Source organism: Carcharodon carcharias, chromosome 1 (assembly GCF_017639515.1).
Source record: "Carcharodon carcharias isolate sCarCar2 chromosome 1, sCarCar2.pri, whole genome shotgun sequence".
Classification (NCBI taxonomy): domain Eukaryota; kingdom Metazoa; phylum Chordata; class Chondrichthyes; order Lamniformes; family Lamnidae; genus Carcharodon; species Carcharodon carcharias.
Genome location: NC_054467.1, coordinates 273,834,955 through 273,856,391, shown reverse-complemented (window position 1 = coordinate 273,856,391; position 21,437 = coordinate 273,834,955). Strand labels below are relative to the sequence as shown.

The 21,437-nt window shown below is 44.1% G+C and overlaps 1 protein-coding gene across 1 annotated transcript in view; it reads left to right on the top strand.

The window, feature by feature from the left end:
* Window positions 1–21,437, top strand: part of fbxo41 (F-box protein 41) — a 302,145-nt gene that overhangs the window by 35,801 nt on the left and 244,907 nt on the right. Inside the window, exons 3-5 of the mRNA XM_041192053.1 lie at window positions 5,919–6,129; window positions 13,035–13,053; window positions 14,237–14,260. Coding sequence (XP_041047987.1) covers window positions 5,919–6,129; window positions 13,035–13,053; window positions 14,237–14,260 — 254 coding nt within the window. The remainder of the gene's footprint in view (window positions 1–5,918; window positions 6,130–13,034; window positions 13,054–14,236; window positions 14,261–21,437) is intronic.

Here is a 21,437-nt window from a genome sequence, read left to right as displayed (position 1 = left end):
CTCCTTCTTCCTTAACCGAGGTTTTCCACCCATGGTGGTTGACAGGGCCCTCAACCATGTCCAGCCCATCTCCCACGCATCCGCCCTCACTCCTTCTCCTCCCTCCCAGAAACATGATATGGTCCCCCTTGTCCTCACTTATCACCCCACTAGCCTTCGCATTTTTAGGATTATCCTCTGTCATTTGCGCCAACTCCAGCATGATGCCACCACCAAACACATCTTCCCTTCACCCCCCCCCCGGCTGCATTCCGTAGGGATTGTTCCCTCCGGGACACCCTGGTCCACTCCTCCATCACTCCCTACTCCTCAACCCCCACCTACGGCACCTCCCCATGCATACGCAAAAGATGTAACACCTACCCCTTCACTTCCTCTCTCCTCACCGTCCAAGGGCCCAAACACTCCTTTCAAGTGAAGCAGCATTTCACTTGCATTTCCCCCAACTTAGTCTACTGCATTCGTTGCTCCCAATGCGGTCTCCTCTACATTGGAGAGACCAAACGCAGACTGGGTGACCGCTTTGCAGAACACCTTCAGTCTGTCCGCAAGAATGACCCAGACCTCCCTGTCGCTTGCCATTTTAACACTCCACCCTGCTCTCTTGCCCACATTTCTGTCCTTGGCTTGCTGCATTGTTCCAGTGAAGCTCAACGCAGACTGGAGGAACAGCACCTCATCTTCTGACTAGGCACTTTACAGCCTTCGGACTGAATATTGAATTCAACAACTTTAGATCTTGAACTCCCTCCTCCATCCCCACCCCCCCTTTCCGTTTCTTCCCTCTCCCTTTTGTTTTTTCCAATAATTTACATAGATTTTTCTTTTCCCACCTATTTCCATTATTTTTAAATCTATACCTTTTATGCCCTGTTAGTCTTATTTCACCCCACCCCCACTAGAGCTGTACCTTACGTGTCCTGCTATCCATTCTTAATTAGCACATTCTTTTAGACAATATCACCACCTTCAACACCTCTTTGTTCTTTTGTCTGTGACATCTTTGGATTATCTGCTCCTATCACTGCTTGCTTGTCCCTACAACCACCACCCCCCCCACTTCTCTCCCCCCACCCCCCCACCTTAAACCAGTTTATATTTCACCCCTCTCCTATTTTTACTCAGTTCTGTTGAAGGGTCATGAGGACTCGAAATGTCAACTTTGTTCTTCTCCGCTGATGCTGCCAGACCTGCTGAGTTTTTCCAGGTAATTCTGTTTTTGTTTTGGATTTCCAGCATCCGCAGTTTTTTGTTTTTACCCCTGCTAGGATATTGGTCCTGGTCCTGCTGGGCTGCAACCCATCCAGCCTATGTATGGGTCCTGTCTTCCCCAGAATCGGTCCCAATGCCTCAGGAATCTAAATCCCTCCCTGCTATACCATCTCTCACCAATGCATTCATCTGGTCTATTCTCCTGTTATGATCTTGCTAGCACTTGGCATTGCAAGTAATTCTGAGATTTCGACCTTTCAATTCCTGCTTTTTAATTTATTTCTAAGCTTTCAGGACCTCTCCCTCTTATTGCCTATGTTGTTGGTACTAATATGGACCAAGACTCTACCCCTTTCAGAATATCCTACAGCTGCTCAGTGACATCCTTGATCCTAGCAAAAGGAGACAACATACAATCCTGGTGTTACACATCTGTTTCCCTTGTGATAGAACCCCCGATCACTATTGCGTTCCCATTCTTTTTTCTCCCAGTCTGTGCAGCTGAGCTACTCATGGCGCCATGGACTTGGCTCTTGCTGCATTTCCTTGAGAAGCCATCTCCCCCAGCAATATCCAAAATGGAAAATCTGTTAGAGAGTGAGATGGACCCAGGGGACCCCTGCACTATCCGCTTAGTGCTTTTCCTCTGTCTGGCAGTCACTCATTCCCTTTCTTCCTGTGCACTCTTCACCTGCGTTGTGACCACCTCACTGTACGTGTTATCCACAAAGATCTCATCCTTGCGGATGTTCCACAGTGACTCCAGCCGCTGATCCAACTCCAAAAAGCAGATTTCAAGTAGCTTCAGCTGGAGATACCTCCTGCACAAGTGATTATCCTAGATGCTGGAAATGTGGACTTCCCACATCGCACAGGAGGAGCATTCCGCTTGACTGATCTGCCCTGCCATGACTTACTCTTAAATTACTACCTTTTATTTTACCTTCCTTTAGTTTAGAACATATTAAGGATAGAAGAAACACTCACCAGGTCCTACTTACTAAGGCTGTGGCTCTTCTCACTGAAGAAAGGTAGAAAATGAACGGATTACTTCCTTCGAAAAACTCAGCAGGTCTGGCAGCATCGGTGGAGAAGAAAAGAGTTGACGTTTCGAGTCCTCATGACCCTTCATGAAGGGTCATGAGGACTCGAAACGTCAACTCTTTTCTTCTCCACCGATGCTGCCAGACCTGCTGAGTTTTTCCAGGTAATTCTGTTTTTGTTTTGGATTTCCAGCATCCGCAGTTTTTTTGTTTTTATGGATTACTTCCTTCCCTCGCCACCGAACTCCTTCCCTGACCAAACTCCAATGAAAGCACTCTAATAAAGCCCAAATCAGCACTATAGTGCAGACCCAGATCTATTACTGCCCTATTGTTCTTGCACTGAGAAATTCTGTCTACATATTTGCTCTTCTCATCCCCTCTGCTACTTGGGGGTCTATAGTGCACTCCTAGCAGTGTAGCTGCCCCTTTTTTATTTTTGAGCTCAACCCATAAGGCCTCATTTGATACTTCATTTAGCACATCATCCCTCCTCACTGCCTGATTATCCTGCCTGAAAACTCTATATCCAGGATTTTGATCAGCTTTATTTACTATACTCCTTGCATTTATATATATACCTGTTAACACTGCCAAATTCCTGTGCTGTACACTTTTTAACCTGTGCTGCTTCTGCCTTTCGGAGTGACTCACTAATTTTCTATATTCCTTTCCCTGCTCTGAATTTGCCCTCAGGTTCCCCAGAACCGGTCCCAGTGCCTCAGAAATCTGATGCCCTCCCTCCTACACCAGCTTTCCAGCCACGTGTTTAATTGCTCAGTTCTCCTATTTCTATACTCACTTGCACATGGGGCTAGGAGTAAACCTGAGATTACTCTGTTTTAGAGGCCCTGCTTCTCAATTTCTTTCCTAGCTCCCCTAAATCTGCTTTCATGAGCCCATCCCCTTTCCTACCTAAGTCATTGGTACCAACGTCGATCACAACTTTTGGCTGTTCACCCTCCCCAAGAAGAATGTCCTACAGCCGCTCCATGACACCCTTGACCCTGGCACCAGGGAGGCAACATACCATCCTGGAGTCATGTCTATGGTCACAGAAATGCCTGTCTGTTTCCCTAACCAATGAATCCCCTATCACTATAGCTCTTCCTTTCTTCTTCCTCCCCTCCTGTACAGTAGAGCTGATTGTGATGCCACAAACTTGACTCTGACTGCACTCCTCCAAGGAACCAATGCCCTGTTTCATTGTAGAATACCGGCCTTGTATAGATATTTAAGAAAGAAATGAGTTAACAATGTGAGCATTGGTCCTATAGAAAGTGAGTCTAGGGAATTAATAATGGAAAATAAGGGGATGGCAGATGAATTGAACAGGTATTTTGATCAGTCTTCACTATAGAGGTAACATCCCAGAAATAGCTGTAAATCAGGAGATAAAAGGGAGGGAGGAACTCAAGAAAGTTACAATCACCAAGGACTCTGTACTGAGCAAATTGTTGGAGCTGTGGGCTGACATGTCCCCAGGTCCTGATGGACTTCATCCTAGGGTCTTTAAAGACGTGGCTAGTGAGATAGTTGATGTGTTGGTTTTAATTTTCCAAAATTCCCTAGATTTGGGGAAGGTCTCATCAGATTGGAAAATAGTGAATGTAACTCCTTTATTCAAAAAGGGAGACAGTAAGCAGGCAAATGCAGGTCAGTTAGCTTAATATCTGTCATAGGGAAAATGTTCAAAGCTATTATTAAAGACGTTATTAGCAGGGCATTTAGAATAATTCAAGGTAATCAGGCAGTCAACATGGTTTGTGAGAGGGAAATCATGTTTAACCAATTTATTGGAGTTCTTTGAAGGAGTCACATGTGCTATGGATAAAGGGGAACTGATGGATGTGCTGTACTTAGATTTCTAGAAGGCATTTGATAAAGTGCCACATGAAAACTTATTGCAGGAAATAAGAGCTCATGGCATAGCGGGTAACATATTGATATGGCTAGAAGATTGGCTGGCTAACAAGAAACAGAGAGTTGACATAATTGGGGCTTTTTCTGATTGGCGGGATGTATAAAGTGATGTGCCACAGGGTTCGGTGCTGGCGCCTCAACTGTTTACAATTTCTATAAATGACTTGGGTGAAGGGACCGAAGGTATACTAGCTAAAGTTGCTGATGATACAAAGATAGGTAGGAAAGTTGTGAAGAGGACATAAGGAGGCTACAGAGTGACATAGATAGGTTAAGTGAGTGGGCAAATATCTGGCAAATAGAGTATAATGTGGGAAAATATGAAATTCTCCATTTTAAATAAAATATATTGCTTAAAAAAGAACTCAATCAGGACATTTTGCAGGAATACCAATACAAGGGAAAAACAACAATTATACTATATGTGAAGAGAATGCTAATTGGTTGGCAAGTGGACTCTGATTGGGAGAGGCATTGCCATGGAGAATACATGCTTGGAAACATTTAACAGATAGCTTACCTGTTCTTAACTCATCTGTAAGTCAAACTATGTTGTTGATATCCCGAATTTGGTCTTTGTCGTAGCTCTGTCTCAGATATACAGATAGTCATTTGATAGTACAGAACCTGAGTATTGCTGCAAAAAGAGACATGTCAAAGCTTTTCATGTTGCACTCACAGAATCACAGAATCTTAACGGCACAGAAGGAGGCCATTCAGCCCATCGCGGCTCTCCAAATGAGCATTATTACCTAGTACCATTCCCCTGCCTTTTCCTCGTATCCGTGCACGTTGTTTCTATTCAAATAATCATCTAATGCCCTCTTGAACTCATTAGGACACTTTGCAAAAATGCCAGTGTAAGAGGAAAACAATAATAACAACAAGAATAAAAAGGAAGTATACTATGTAAGTGGCGAGAGATTGCAGAGCTCTGAGAAACAGAAGGATCTGGGTGTCCTGATGCATGCGAACATATGAGCATATGAATTAGGAGCAGGAGTAAGTCACTTGGCTGCTCGAGCCTGCTCCGTCATTCAGTAAGATCATGGCCGATCTGATTGTAACCTCTCCCCTATCCCCTTTTACCTCCTGGTTTATGAAGAATCTATCCAGCTCTGGCTTAAAAATATTCAAAGACTCTGCTTCCACACTCTTTTGAGGAAGAAAGACTCACTACCCTCTGGGAGAAAAAATTTCTCCTCATCCCTGCCTGACCAACCCTTTATTTTTAAACAGTGACCCCTAGTTCAAGATTCTCCCACAAGAGGAAATATCCTCTCCACATCTACCCTGTCAAGACCCTTCTAATATGCTTCAATCAAGTCACCTCTTAGTCTTCTAAACTCCAGTGGATACAAGCCTAGCCTGTCCAACCTTTCCTCATAAGACAACCCGCCCATTCCAGGTATTAGTCCAGTGAACCTTCTCTGAATACTTCTGATGCATTTACATCCTTACTTAAATAAAGAGACCAATATTGTACACAACACTCCAAATGTGATCTCATTCGTGCCCTATACAACTGAAGCATAACCTCCCTACTTTTGTATTCAATTCTCCTCACAAAAAGTGATAACATTCTATTAGTTTTCTTAATTACCTGCTGTGCCTGCATACAAAATTGTTCCATGTGTCACTGATGTGTTTGCATGCTCACCATTGGAACTTTTTAATGAACTGAATCGTCTGCCTTTGTGATTTAATATTTTCTCTGTTTTCCGCTGTTGATTTTTGCAGGGAGGTGTCACAGATTGATCAGTTCTTACAAGAGACAGCAGCACGAGAAGCAAATGCGAAAGTTCGCCTGCAGCAGTTTATTGAGGAACTTTTGGACAGAGCAGACAGGGCCGAAAAGCAGCTAATGGTGATCAGTAGTTGTGGTACGACACCTAATGGCAGTCTGGGAAGGTGCAGCAACCCAGGGGCAAAGGGAATTAGCAGAGAACAGGTACTTGGATTGTACATATTCAGCAATTGAAAATGAAACCTGAGATGGAACAGACAAGTGGAGTTACCAAATTTTTTTTTCGATTATTCATTCATGGGCTGTGGATGTTGTTAATCAGGCCAGCTTGCTTGAATCACTGCAGTCATATGGTGCAGTTACTAATTGGTAGTACTGTTAGGGAGGGAGTTCCACATTTTTGACCCAGTGATGATGTAAGAATGGCAATATAGTTCCAAGTCAAGATATTGTGGAAGTTGGACAGGGAACTTGCAGGTGGTGGTTCCTACGTGCCTGCTGTCCTTGTTGTTCTACAGATTTGGAAGGCAATGTTGCAAACCTTGGTGAGTTGCTGCACTGCATTTTGTAGATGGTGCGCAGTGCAGGCTCAGTGCACCGATGGTGGAGGGAGTGAATGTTTAAGGTAGTGGATGGGGTGCCAATCAAGCTGCTGCTTTTTCCTGGTGTCAAGCTTCTTGAGTGTAGATAGAGCCATAGTCATCCAGACAAGGGGAGCCATCACATTTCTGACTTGTGCCTTGTAGATGGCGGACAGGCTTTGGGGAGTCAGGAGCTGTGTTACTCATCGCAACATTCCTAGCCTCTGATCTGTTCTTGTAGCCACAGTATTTATATGGCTAGTCCAGTTCAGTTTCTGGCCAATGGTAATCCCCAGGATATTGATAGTGGATCAGATGATGGTAAATACTGTTGAATGTGAAAGGTAAATAGTTAGACCCTCTTGTTGTTGAAGACGGCCATTGCTTTGCAGTTCTGCATCAATTTACTGAAAATTGAAATACCGAATGTGCTGGAAAGGCTGGCTAGCTTAGTTGCTTGGTCTGGATAGCTTGCCATCCATGTTGCTAAAGCAAGTGGGTGTGGGGATAGTTGAAAGGCTTGCCATAATCTTCCAATCTTCCCTAGATATTGGGGAGGTGCCAGAGGATTGGAAAGTGGCAAAGCTCTCACCCTTATTCAAGAAAGTGTGAAAGGGCATTCCGAGTAACTATAGGCCAGTCGGTTTAAATCGGTGGTATGTAAGGTTTTAGAGTGGAAAAAGGAGGATAAAAGCAACAAGAAAAAAAAAAGAGAACTGGTACAGATTTGTAAAAGGGAAATGGTGCTTGACTCAACTCATTGAATATTTTGATGAAGTAGCAGTGAAGGTTGAAGGGAACACAGTGGATAAAGTCTATGTGGGTTTTAACAAAGCATTTGACAAAGTACCACATAAAAGGCAGGTGAACAAAGGGTCATTGTCAGCTGGGATAAAAAATTGGCTTAAATACAAGAAAACGGCAGTCAATGTGAATGATTGTTTTTTGGACTGGAGGATCATAGAAAGTGATGTTCCTCAAGCATTAGGGATCATTGCAATTTTTGCTATATATAAATTACTTGGATATTGGAACACAGAGTAAAAAACTTCAAAATTTGCAGATAATACCCAACCTGCAGGAGTGGTAAACAGTGAGGATGATACTAATTGACTGCAACAGGACATGTATAAGCTAGCAAATTGGGCTGACAAGTGGCATATGGAATTTAATACAGAGAAGTGTGAGGTGATGCATTTTAAGAAGGGATTGGGAGAGGTAATACAGACTACATGACACAGTTCTAAAGAGTATACAGCAGGGACAGAGAGACCTGGGAGGTTCATATGCATAGATCTTTGAAGGTTGCAGGATATATTGTTATATTGAACACTTATAAGGCTCTAGTTTGGCCACAACTGGAGTGTTGCATCCAATTTTGGTTAGCATACCTTAGAAAGCATGTGAGAGTGCAGAAGCGATTTACCAGAATGGTTCCAGTGATGAGGGATTTTAGCTATAAAATTAGTTTGGACATGCTGGAGTTATTCTTCTTGAAGCCAAGGAGATTGAGGGGAGATTTGATAGAGGTATACAAGATTATGACAGGATTAGATAAGGTAGACAGAGAAAAGCCATTCACATTATTGTTTGTTAGTCCTTATAACATCAGCTAATGTAAAGTTTTGGGCAAGAGATACAGGGGAAATGTGAACTTGCTCCGCAGAGATGATGAATGATTTCAACAAGAAGTTGAATGGGCACTCAAAGGAAATAAACTTGCATGGGTTATGGATTGACTGGGTTAGCCTGCATAGAACTAGCATTGACACGATATACTGAGTGGCCTTCTACTGTGCTGTAATAACTCTATGGCCAGAATATTCCAGTCCCACCTTGGCGAGTGGGGGAACTTAATTTGGCGGGAGGCCAAAAATTAGTTTCCTGGTGGCGGGATGAGCTTTTGCAATTAAGTTCTCAAGGCTTTAAAGGCAGGTTGAGCTTCCTGACAAACAGTGTTGGGAGCACCTTTTGCATGCATTTGCATGTCATGTATGTTCATTAAAAGGCCAGCTCACCAGAATTAAGTACCCTGCCAGTGAGAAATTAGAATGTTCATATTTATGAGTGCATACAAATAGTGTGCACCTGGCGAGGTAGTCTTCTTCCAGGATATTGAAGTGAGTAGCCGCTGCTTTGCCTTCTTGAGGACCACAAAGAAATGTCAACTTCTTCATTAAGATCGGGTGTCGGTAGGCCAAGCTCCGAGAAGGCTGGACAGGGGAGGGAGGACCAATGGTGAAGGGTGGAGGAGAGGCTGGTCAGGGAAGGCAGGCTAAGGGGGAAAGGGTGGAATGAAGGCTGGACAGGGGAGGGAGTACCAGCGGGGAACAGTGGAGGAGATGCTGGTCAGGGAAGGCAGGCTAAAGGGGAAAGGGTGGAGCGAAGGCTGGACAGGGGAGGAAGGACCAGCAGGGAAGAGTGGGAGGGTGTCTGGGGAAAGAAGCCAGACTGTCCAGGGCTTGATCAGAGAAAGTCCGGGGATGGAAACCAGACTGCCTGGGGCTTGTTTAAAAGGGTAAGCATGTCTTGCTGCTGTTGTAGGAGGGTGAAAGGCCTCTCTGGCAGTGAGCATTGTAGAGAGATGGGTCTAAAGGGCGTGGTCCATGAGTTCAAGAAATTGGTCAAAAGGACTTGAATGAGGGTACTGGGACACAGAAGGTACAGTCACAGTCAGAGATGAGAGTTGGACCAGGTAGGGAGGAAGTCCTAGGCTCATGGCAGGTAGTGGATGGTTTCATGGAGGATGGTCGCAAAAGTCAGGGTACAGGTGGCTACAAGAATGGGAGGGGTCAGGAGGGGCATGGATGGGGCATGGGGAGAAAGTAGGAATTGGCACAAAATTAATAATTGGGTCCAGGGTGACAGGGGGAAGGTGGATGGTTACAGGAAGAAGAGAAATGACAAGACGGTGATTATGTAGGAGGATGGGGAGACTTCAGTGGGTAACAGGGGGAGGGTGGATGCTGTTTGATGCACTGGGAAACCTCACACGCATCATGCTGAAGCTGTAAAGATTGTTGTGCAGTTCGTAAAACCTTGCAAGCATTCGATATGAGAGGGGTCTCATCTCAGGTGGGGGGTGTTAGTGCTTCATTTTTTTGTGCCGAGTAAAGGGAACTCCACGGAGGACTGGGCTCAGGGTTCCAATGCCCAATAAACCAGCTTTGCTGCAAGACTAATAGGTTGCATTCCAGTGAGAACCCATTAAGGTCTGGAGCTGTTGTACATTCTGTGCAAATTAGCATCTGCTGCTGTCAGAGGCAGGGATGAAGAGAGGAAGGAAGGGAGGTGGATCCCTCCAAGGTACGTGAATGGTGGATGCAGCAAAGTCCCAACTCAGAACCTCCATCCTCCCTGGTAAATGGTCATGGCTGACAAGGGCTTATGTGATAAGTGTTTCTATGACGCCAAAACAATGGCCTCTCTATAGAGTCTCGAGGGTATTGGAGGCAAGCGGAATAGTGTCTGAGGGAGGGTTATCGTACATGGCTCTCGTGACCCCGGTCTATGTGCAATGTCTCCATACACAGTCATATATGAACAGAAGGAACACTCATCTGTGGTCCTATAGTATGTCCTTCACCTGCGAGGGTTGGGGTGGAGATGCCATGCCCAGACGGAAGCTAGGCACAGGGCTTAGCATTGGCTTTGTGGCTCAGAGCTAGAGGCTAATCTATGAAGAATATGCTCACTAAATGGATTACTGCAATTCATTTACAGATCCGCTGAGGCCTAGATGTTGCAAGTTGCTGGCAACCCTGCCTTTCTACTGGCTCTCGTCCAGATGAGTAAGAACCGGCACAGGTTAGCCCAGGGCCAGGAGGAGCAATGGCCTGAGCAGCAAGAGGCAACAGGGCCTCAAGAAGGTCAGGATGCTGGCGACCAGGGGCCAGTTCCACTTTGAGCATTAGCCCAAACTTGGTTATGTCACAGGCAGTGCAGCTACCTACAGATAAGCGAAAGGTAATGCTGGAGGCACCTTAGGATTTTAAAAATTTATTCTTTCATGGGATTGGGCATCATTGGCAAGGCCAGCATTTGTTGACCATCCCTAATTGCCCTTGAACTGAGTAGTTTGCTAGGCCATTTTGGAGGGCAGTTAAGAGTCAACCACATTTCTGTGGGTCTGGATTCACATGTAGGCCAGACCAGATAAGGATGGCAGATTTCCTTCCCTATGATAATCGATGATAGTATCATGGCTGACATTACTGAAACTAGTTTTATCTTCCAGATTTTGTTTACTGAACTCAAATTCCACTGGCTACCGTGATGAGATTTGAACCCATGTCCCCAGAATGTTAGCCTGGACCTCTGGGTTACTAGTTCAGTGACATTACAATTACACCACCATCTCCCCATAATGTCCTGGAACGTGCTTGCTTACATCTGCCAGCTTCTCCACAGAGACCTGCGGTTGCAAGGACTTGGAATCAATCCCAAGCTAGTGGCATTAAATTCAACCACCATGGTAAACTTGTTTGCCAGTAGCTCCACTGGGGACCAGTGTGACATTTCCCAGGCAGCGGGGCACAAGTACATCTGGGAGGTGACAGATGCCCTCTTCAGGAGATTGCACCAACTTGTCAAATTCTGCCTGAATTCCAAAAGCCAGCCTGCCAGAGAATTGGGTTTTGCAGAAATTGCAGTTTCCCATAGGTGCAAGGGGCCATTGACTGCACACACGTGGTCTTGAGTGCTCCCTGGCATCAGTCAGTCAGTCACATTCATCAATAGAAAGCTGAATGTGCAGCTGATGTGTGATCATCCATAAAAAATCCTATATGTTTGTGCTCGGTTCCCAGGGAGCTTTCATGATGCCTACATTCTGAATCACTCCTCGGTGCCACAAATTTTTGAAGGACCTCAGCGATTGGAGGGCTGGCTCCTTGGGGACAAGGGAAACCCCAGAAGCCTTGGCTGCCTGCAGACTGCCTCCAAGTGCCACAAATGCCTCATAAGGGCCACGCCACGATTGAGCAGGCGATAGGCTTCCTAAAGATGGGGTTTAGATGTTTGGAGCGCTTGGGCAGGGCACTCCAGTGCTCCCACAGGGAGTGCCCCGGATCATCGCTGTCTGCTGCACCCTGAACAACTTGGTGCTACCTGGGGGCATGTCTTGGCATGGAGGACCGAGATATCTCTTCGAGTGATGAAGAGATGGTGTTGACAAGGGCCAGGATGTTGCAGAGGCACACACAGAGGCCATTGCAAGGATGCGATGTGGCAGACAGGCCCGTGACAATCTGATAGCTAACAGATTCCAGGCAGAGTAAACTTTACTACTTGCTTTTCTCTCCTCTGCTAACTGGTAGGCCACAGCTTCTTTTTGGTAAACACATGTTATTCTTTGCTTTTATGTACCTTGTTTTTTGATAGCTGAATTAACATCTCCTTAACATCTGTGCTGCTAGTGGTTTGATCCTTTGCATGCGCCAGTGTTATGATGTGGCAGATGATGTGTGCCAGTCGGATCAAATCCATGAGGGAAACTTGATTACGCAGTTACAACTGTTTTGCAATTTGTATTTTATTTCGTGATGTGTGCCTTGAATTCAGAAGTAAAAAGACTACCGCAACTTCAGAGGTTTTCAGAAAACTAGATTAATCATTTATTAACAAAAGAAAAGATTTCAAGCACATACATAAGTCTACAAATTAATATTATAATAACTCCTAATTAATCTGACTCCTAGTTACACCTCAGTTAAGGCAACAGCAAAAACAAACAGATTTAAGCAGATGCAGGCAAAGCAACACAATACCCTGGAAAGTGATATTCAAAGTGAGTTTTCTTAGTTTCTCTTTCTGTAGACAGCAATTTGGTACAGAGAGACTGGAGGTTTTTCACATTTGTGTTAGATCTTAGAATGCCTTCTCATCTTACACATAGACTCATCTCCTTTATTCATATTTCTCCCTTTTTAATGCAAATTCCATTGTTCCAATTTGACTTTGGAACTTTACCTTTCTCATAATATAAATCTTTTCATAGTGCTTATTTTATCAGTAACCTTTGGGAAAAATAAACACACTGTTTGGCTTGGCTTCTTCTGGCTAGGTGTAACATCTTACCATCTCTTTGAAATTCAGATTAACCTAATTTATCTAAAAATGCAAATGTTCCTTACACCTCACCTTGCTTAATTTGAAGAGGTAACAGAAAAGGTCGATGAGGGTAATGCTGTTGATGTGGTGCACATGGACTTTCAAAGGGCATTTAACACAGTGCCGCACAACCGACTTGTGAGGAAAGTTAAAAACAAAAACAGAATTACCTGGAAAAACTCAGCGGGTCTGGCAGCATCGGCGGAGAAGAAAAGAGTTGACGTTTCGAGTCCTCATGACCCTTCAACAGAACTGAGTGAATCTAAGGAGAGGGGTGAAATATAAGCTGGTTTAAGGTGAGGGGGGGGTGGTTGGGTGGTGGGAGAGAAGTGGGGGGGTGGTTGGTGTGGTTGTAGGGACAAGCAAGCAGTGATAGGAGCAGATAACCAAAAGATGTCACAGACAAAAGAACAAAAGAACACAGGCGTTGAAGTTGGTGATATTATCTAAACGAATGTGCTAATTAAGAATGGATGGTAGAGCACTCAAGGTACAGCTCTAGTGGGGGTGGGGTGGAAAGGTTAGGGCATAAAAGATTTAAAAATAATGGAAATAGGTGGGAAAAGAAAAATCTATATAAATTATTGGAAAAAACAAAAGGAAAGGGGAAGAAACAGAAAGGGGGTGCGGGTGGAGGAGGGAGTTCAAGATCTAAAGTTGTTGAATTCAATATTCAGTCCGGAAGGCTGTAAAGTGCCTAGTCGGAAGATGAGGTGTTGTTCCTCCAGTTTGTGTTGGGCTTCACTGGAACAATGCAGCAAGCCAAGGACAGACATGTGGGCAAGAGAGCAGGGTGGAGTGTTAAAATGGCAAGCGACAGGGAGGTTTGGGTCATTCTTGCGGACAGACCGCAGGTGTTCTGCAAAGCGGTCGCCCAGCTTACGTTTGGTCTTTCCAATGTAGAGGAGATTATTTTTAAATCTTTTATGCCCTGCTAGCCTTTCCACCCCACCCCCACTAGAGCTGTACCTTGAGTGCCCTACCATCCATTCTTAATTAGCACATTCGTTTAGATAATATCACCACCTTCAACGCCTCTGTGTTCTTTTGTCTGTGACATCTTTTGATTATCTGCTCCTATCACTGCTTGCTTGTCCCTACAACCACACCAACCACCCCCCCAACTTCTCTCCCCCCAACCCAATCACACCCCCCCCCCCCCACCTTAAACCAGATTATATTTCACCCCTCTCCTAAGATTCACTCAGTTCTGTTGAAGGGTTATGAGGACTCGAAACGTCAACTCTTTTCTTCTCCGCTGATGCTGCCAGACCTGCTGAGTTTTTCCAGGTAATTCTGTTTTTGTTTTGGATTTCCAGCATCTGCAGTTTTTTGTTTTTATTTTTTTGTGAGAAAAGTTATTGCTCATGGAATAAAAGGGGCAGTAGCAACATGGATACAAAATTGGCTCAAAAATAAGAAGCAGAGAGTAATGGTCAATGGATACTTTTGAGCTGGAGGAACGTTTGTTGTGGAGTTCCCCAGGGGTCAGTATTGGGACCCTTCTTTTCCTGATATATATTAATGATCTAGATCTTGGTGTTCAGGGGACAATTTCAAAATTTGCAAATGATACAAAGCTTGGGAGTGTTGTGAACTGTCAGGAGGACAGAGTAGAGCTTCAAGAGGACATAGACAAGTTGGTGGAGTGGGCAGATAGGTGGCAGATGAAGTTCAATACGGAGAAGTGTGAGGTGATACATTTTGGTAGGAAGAACATGAACAGACAACACAAGATGAGGAGTGAAATTTTGAAGGGGGTGCAGGAGCTGAAAGACTTGGGTGTATTTGTGCATAGATCATTGAAGTTGGCAGGACAGGTAGAGAAAGCAGTTAATAAAGCATATAGTATCCTGGGCTTTATTAATAGGGACGTAGAGTACAAGAGCAGGGAGGTTATGCTGAATTTATATAAGACGCTTGTTAGACCTCAGCTGGAATATTGTGTATGGTTCTGGGCACCATATTATAGGAAGGATGTGAACATATTGGAGAGAGTGCAGAAGAGGTTTACAAGAATGACTCCAGGAATGAGAAACTGCGGCGATGAGGATAGATTGGAGAGATTGGGACTGTTCTACTTGGAGAGAAGAAGGCTAAGAGGAGATTTGATAGAAATGTTCAAAATCATGAGGGAGCTGGACAGTGTAGATAGGGAGAAACTGTTCCCATTCGTAAAAGGATCAAGAATGAGAGGGCACAGATTTATAAAGTGTTTTGCAAAAGAAGCAAGTGGGATGTGAGAAAAAACTTTTTCATACGAGTGGTTCAGGTCTGGAATGCACTGCTTGGAGGTGTGGTAGAGGCGGGTTCAACTGAGGCATCCAAGAGGGCATTAGATGATTATTTGAATAGAAACAATGTGCTGGGGTACAGGGAAAAGGCAGGGCAATGGCACTAGGTCATAATGCTCATTTGGAGACACGATGTGCCGTTAAGATTTTGTAATTCTGTGATAATCTTTTCCTTTTTACATATCTATAGATACTGGAAAGTGGGATCAAATTGAATGGCTAGTTTCTATTTTTTCTTTTTGGCTTGTGCAGATATGGTGGGCTGAATGGCCTCTTTCTGCACCATAACTTTTCTATGGTTACATCTAACAGGAACGGGACCAACATCCTCACGGGGATGTTTGCTAATGCTGTCGGGGTGGATTTAAACTAAATTCTCATGGGATGGGATCCTGAAAAGTAGTTCAGAGGGGAGAGAAGCTGAGATGGAATTAGAAGTTAAAATGCTAGTAAGTGAGTCTGGAAGGCAGAGGAAATATAGGCTAGAGAAGAAAGAGGTGAGTTTAGCAAGGCTAAATGGAGTATAATTTAATGCAAGGAGCCTGAGGAAGAAGACAGACGTATTGAGGGCACAGATAGGCATGTGGGAGTGTGATATCATAGCTATAACTGAGACTTGGTGAAAAGAAGGGCAGGATTGGCAGCTCAATATTCCTGGTTATAGGGTATTCAGACGATATAGAGAGGTAGATAGAAGAGGAGCTGGGGGTCGTAATATAGATCAAGGAATCAATTATAGCTGTGAGGAGGGATGATATAGAGTCACAAAGTCATAGAGCTCAACAGCACAGGAAAAGGCCCTTTAGCCCATCAAGTCTGCGCTGGTCAAACAAGTACCTAACTATTCTAATCCCATTTCCGGCACTAGGCCCAATGCCTTGTATGCCATGGCATTGCAAGTGCACATGCAAATACTTCTTACATGTTATGAGGGTTTCAGCCTCTACCACCCTTTCAGGCAGTGAGTTCCAGATTCCCACCACCCTCTGGGTGAAAAAATTCTTCCTTACATCTGCTCTAAACCTCCTGCCCCTTACCTTAAATCTATGCCCCCTGATTATTGATCCCTTCACCAAGGGGAAAAGTTCCTTCCTGTCTACCCTACCTATGCCACTCATTATTTTATAACACCTCAATCATGTCCCCCCTCAATCTCCTCTTCTCCAAGGAAAATAACCCTAGTCTATCTAATCTCTCCTTATAACTAAAACTCTCCAGCCCAAGCAACATCCTGGTAAATCTCCTCTCCACTCACTCTAGTGCAATCACATCCTTCCTATAATGCGGATTCCAGAACTGCACGTAATACTCTAGCTGTGGCCTAACCAGCATTTTATACAGTTCAGCATAACCTCCCTGCTCTTATATTCTATGCCTTGGCTAATAAAGGCAAGTATCCCATATGCCTTCTTAACCGCCTCATCTACCTGTCCTGCTACCTTAAGGGACCGATGGGCATGTACACCAAGTTCCCTGTGATGCTCGGCCCTACTATTCATTGTGTAAGCTCGTGCCTTGTTTGTCCTGCCCAAGTGCATCACCTCACACTTATCCGGATTAAATTCCATTTGCCGTTGATCAGCCCTCTTAGAAAGATCATCAAATGAGGCCTTATGGATAGAAGTAAAAAACACAAAAGGTGAAAACATGCTGCTGGGTGTGTGCTATAGGCCCCCAAACAGCCAGGAGGGATAGAGGATCAATTATGGAATCAAATTTCAGAAAAGTGTAAGAACAATAAGGCAGTAATTGTAGGGGATTTTAACTACCCAAGTATTAACTAGGATAGTTTTAGTGTGCAAGGTAGGGAGGGAGCAAAACTCTTCAGTTGCATCCAGAACTATTTTAGCCAGTATGTAGAAAGCCCAACAAGGGAGGGTCAGTTCTGGACCTGATATTCGGAAAAGGATAAGGTTGGGCTAGGAATAAATGTTCTAAACTGGGAAAAGGTTCATTTTACTAAGGATTTGACCGAAGTGGACTGGGAGCAGCTACTTGCAGATAAAACTGTGTCAGAGCAATGGGAGGCATTCAAGGAGGAAATAGCAAGAGTACAGAGCAAATATGTTCCCGTAAAGACAAAGGGGAGACCAAGTCTGGAGAACCCTGGATGTCAAGGGACATAAGGGTTAGGATTAAGAAAAAAAGAGAAGCTCATGGCCCAATACAGCAGAGTCCCTAGAGGAGTATAAACAGTACAGGAGGGAACTTAAGAAGGAAATTAGGATATCTAAGAGAGTGCATGAGAAAGAATTGATGGGTAGAATAAAGGAAAACCAAAGTTTTTTTTAAATATATAAAGAGCAAGAGACTAACTAGAGGAAGAGTAGGGCTAATTAGGGACCATAGAGATAATCTGTGTGTGGACCCTGAAGACGTGGGTACAGTCCTCTATGAATACTTTGAGTTGGTCTTCACAATGGAAAAGGACGCAGGTATAGACATCAGGGTGGAAGACTGTGAAATATTAGAGGAAATTAATATAGAGAGACAGGAGGTACTAGCGGTTTTAGTGGCCTTAAAAGTGAATAAATCTGTAGGCCCGTACGAGAAGTATCCCAGGCTGTTGAGGGAGGTAAGGGAAGAGATACCAGGGACCCTGGCAGTAATTTTCAAAACCTCTCTGGCCACAGGTGAAGTGCCAGAGGTCTGCTAACGTTGTCCCATTATTAAAAATGGAATAAGAGTTAGACCAGGAAATTACAAATTAGTCCGTCTCAGTGGTGCTGAAGTTACTAGAAAGAATTCTGAGGGACAGAATATATCTACTCTTGGAGAGACACAGATTAATCAGGGATAGTCAACATGGATTTGTTAAGGGAAGGTTGTGTTTGACAAATTTGATTGAATCTTTTGAGGAGGTAACCAGGAGCGTTGATGAGGGTAATGCATTTGATGTGGTTTACGTGGACTTTAGCAAGGTTTTTGTTAAGGTCTCTTAAAGCAGACTGGTAAAGAAAGTAAGGGACCATGGGATCCAAGGCAAAGTGGCATGTTGGATCCAAAATTGGCTGAGAGGCAGGAAGCAGTGATGGTAGAGGGATGTTCCTGTGACTGGTAGCCTGTTTCTAGTGGGGTTCTGCAGTGTTCGGTGCTGGGGCCCTTGCTGTTTGTGGTGTACATAAATGATTTGGACTTAAATGTTTATGATCAAGAAGTTCGTGGATGACATGAAAATTGGTAGGTTGGTAAATAGTGGGCAGGATAGCCGTAAATTGCAGGAGGACTGGTCAGGTGGGCAGAGTTGTGGCAAATGGAATTCAGCCTGGAAAAGTGTGAGGTAATGCACTTGGGTAGGGATAACAAGGCAAGGGATTACACTATGAATGGTAGGACCCTGGAAAGATTAGAGGGACCTTGGTGTACATATCCACAGATCCCTGAAAGTAGCCAGGCAGGTAAATAAAATGGTTGAGAAGGCAAATGGGATACTTGCCTCTATTAACTGAGGCATAAGAGCAGGGAGGTTATGCTGGAACTGTATGAAACACTGGTTAGGCCACAACTGGAGTACTGTGTGCAGTTCTGGTCTCCACATTATAGGAAGGATGTGATTGCACTGGAAAGGGTGCAGAGGAGATTTACCAGGATGCTGCCTGGCTGGAGGGTCTGAGCTGTGAGGAAAGATTGGCTAGGCTGGGGTTGTTTTCCTTGGAGCAGCAAAGGTTGAGAGGGGACTTGATTGAGGTGTATAAGAATATGAGGGGCATAGAAAGGGTGGATAGGAAGGCACTTTTTCCATTAGTAGCGGGGTCAATAACCAGGGGGCTTAGATTTAAGGTAAGAGGTAGAAGGCTAAGAGGGAAATTGAGGAGAAATGTTTTCACTCAGAGGGTGGTGGGAGTCTGGAACTCACTGCCTGAAAGGGTGGTTGAGTCAGAAACTCTTGTAACATTTAAGAAATAATTAGATGTCCACTTGTGTTGCCATAGCCTCCAGAGCTATGGGCCAAGTGCTGGAAAATGGGATTAGTGTAGTCGGATCTTTGTTGACTGGTGCCGATGGGATGGGCCGAATGGCCTCCTTCTATGCTGTAAACGTCTCTGAGTCAGTGAGTCTATGGTTCTATGGTTCATAATCCATTGCTATGTTTCTTGCTAGTTTAGTTTTACATTCTATTTTCCCTTTCCTGACCTTTTTCTTGGTCCTCCTTTGCAGAATTCTAAAATGCTTCCAATCCTCAGGCTTACCATTTTTATTGGCAACTTCATATGCCTCTTCTTTTGACCTATAACAATCCTTGATTTTTTTCGTTAGCCACATTTGGAACACTTTTTTGTTGGGTTTTTGTGCATTAAAGGAATGTATTTTTGTTGTGAACTATGTTCTAGTTCTTTTAATGTTAGCCATTGCCTATCCACTGTCATACTTTTAAATGTAGTTTCCCAATCCACCATAGCCAATTTGCCCTTCATACTGTCACAGTTTTCTTCCTTTAGATTCAAGTCCCCAGTTTCTGATTGACACTTTGAAGGTCAATGTAAAATTCTGTCATATTCTACCACTCTTTCCTAAAGGCTCCTATACAACAGGATTATTAATTAGCCCTTTTTCATTGCACAGTACTAGATCTAAAATAGCCCATTCCCTAGTTGGTTCATCAACATACTGCTCTGGAAAATCACCTCGTATGCATTCCAAGAATTTGTCCCTCACAACATTAGTAGTAATTACTTTATCTAGTGTATATGTAGATTGAAATCCCCCATGATTACTATATTATCCTTGTTACACAAATCTGTAATTTCCTGATTTATACTGTGTTTTACATTACTTCTGCTGCTTGGTGGCCTATAAAGGATGTTTTCTGCTTCTTGCTGTTTCTTAGTTCCACCCAAACTGGTTCTCTGTCTTGATCTTTAGAACTAAGGTCATCTCTCACTACAGTACTAATGCCCTTTTTAATTAACGGAGCTACCCCAGCACCTTTTCCCAAATGTCACATACCCTTGGATATTCAGGTTCCAGCTTTCATTTCCTTGTAGCCACGTCTCTGTAATGGCTATCCAGCCAGACATATGAATTTCTATTTGAGCTGACAATTCATCTGTTTTATTGTGAATGCTATGGACATTCACATACAGAGCCCTTAATTCCGTTTGTTTTACTGTTTCTGTAAACTCTGGCCCTAACCCTGACAATATTCCGGCAATAGTACTGATGACTTGGGCTCCAGAACTTGCTGCCCCCCTGGCCAAGCTGTTCCAGTACAGCTACGACTCTGGCATCTACCCAGCTATGTGGAAATTTGCCCAGGTATGTCCTGTACACAAAAAGCAGGACAAATCCAACCCAGCCAACTACCAATCTACTCTTAATCATCAGTAAAATAATGGGAGGGGTCATCAACAGAGCTATCAAGAAGCACCTGCTTAGCAATAACCTACACACTGACACCCAGTTTGGGGTCCACCAGGGCCACTCAGCTCCTGGCCTCATTACGGCGGCCTTGGTTCAAAGATGGACAAAAGAGCTGAACTCCCAACGTGAGATGAGAGTGACTGTCCTTGACATAAAGGCTGCATTTGACCGAGTGTGGCATCTAGGAGCCCTAGCAAAACTGGAGTCAATGGGAATCAGCAGGAAAACTCTCGGCTGGTTGGAGTCATAGCTAGCACAAAGGAAGATTGTTGTGGTTGTTGGAGGTCAGTCATCTCAGCTCCATGACATCACTGCAGGAGTTCCTCAGGGTAGTGTCCTCGGCCTAACCATCTTCATCTGCTTCATCAATGACCTTCCTTCCATCGTAAGTTCAGAAATAGGGATGTTCGCTGATGATTGCACAATGTTCAGCACCATTTGTAACTCTTCAGACATCGAAGCAATTTCTATCCAAATGCAGCAAGACCTGGACAATATCCAGGCTTGGGCTGACAAGTGGCAAGTAACTTTCACGCCACACAGTGTCAGGCAATGACCATCTCCAACAAGAGAGAATCTAACCATTGCCCCTTGATGTTCAATGGCATTACCATCGCTGAATTCCCCACTATCAACATCCTGCGGGTTACCATTGACTAGAAACTGAACTGGACTGGCCATATCCCATGACGACTGCCCTACTGCCTGTGAGCCCACTCCTTGAGTTGGATCGGGTGGGTGTGGTGAAATACAAATTTGGCGAATGCCACCCCACCTCCCTTTTTCTGTTGTCTATTATTTCTGAACTCTTCATTTCTTTGTATATTAAGTGCTCAGTCTTCATCATTTTTAAGCCACATTTCCGTTATTGTCACTCTATTATAATATCTCCATTTGGCTATTTGTGCTTCTAGCTCTCCATACATCTGTTCACCATACTTTGTGCATTCACTTCATGTATTCTACACCTCTCTATGCGTTTCTCATAGTTCATAATCTGCTCCAATTTAATATGTTATTACTCCCTTCTCTAGTATTGTCAAACACATTTATGCACCTTATTCCTCATTTCTACTTCTATGTTCTGGTGTCCACACCTCTGTCAGTTTAGTTTAAAACCTCCCTAACCACATTTGCTGAGCTTGAGTCACAAGTGCAGACATTG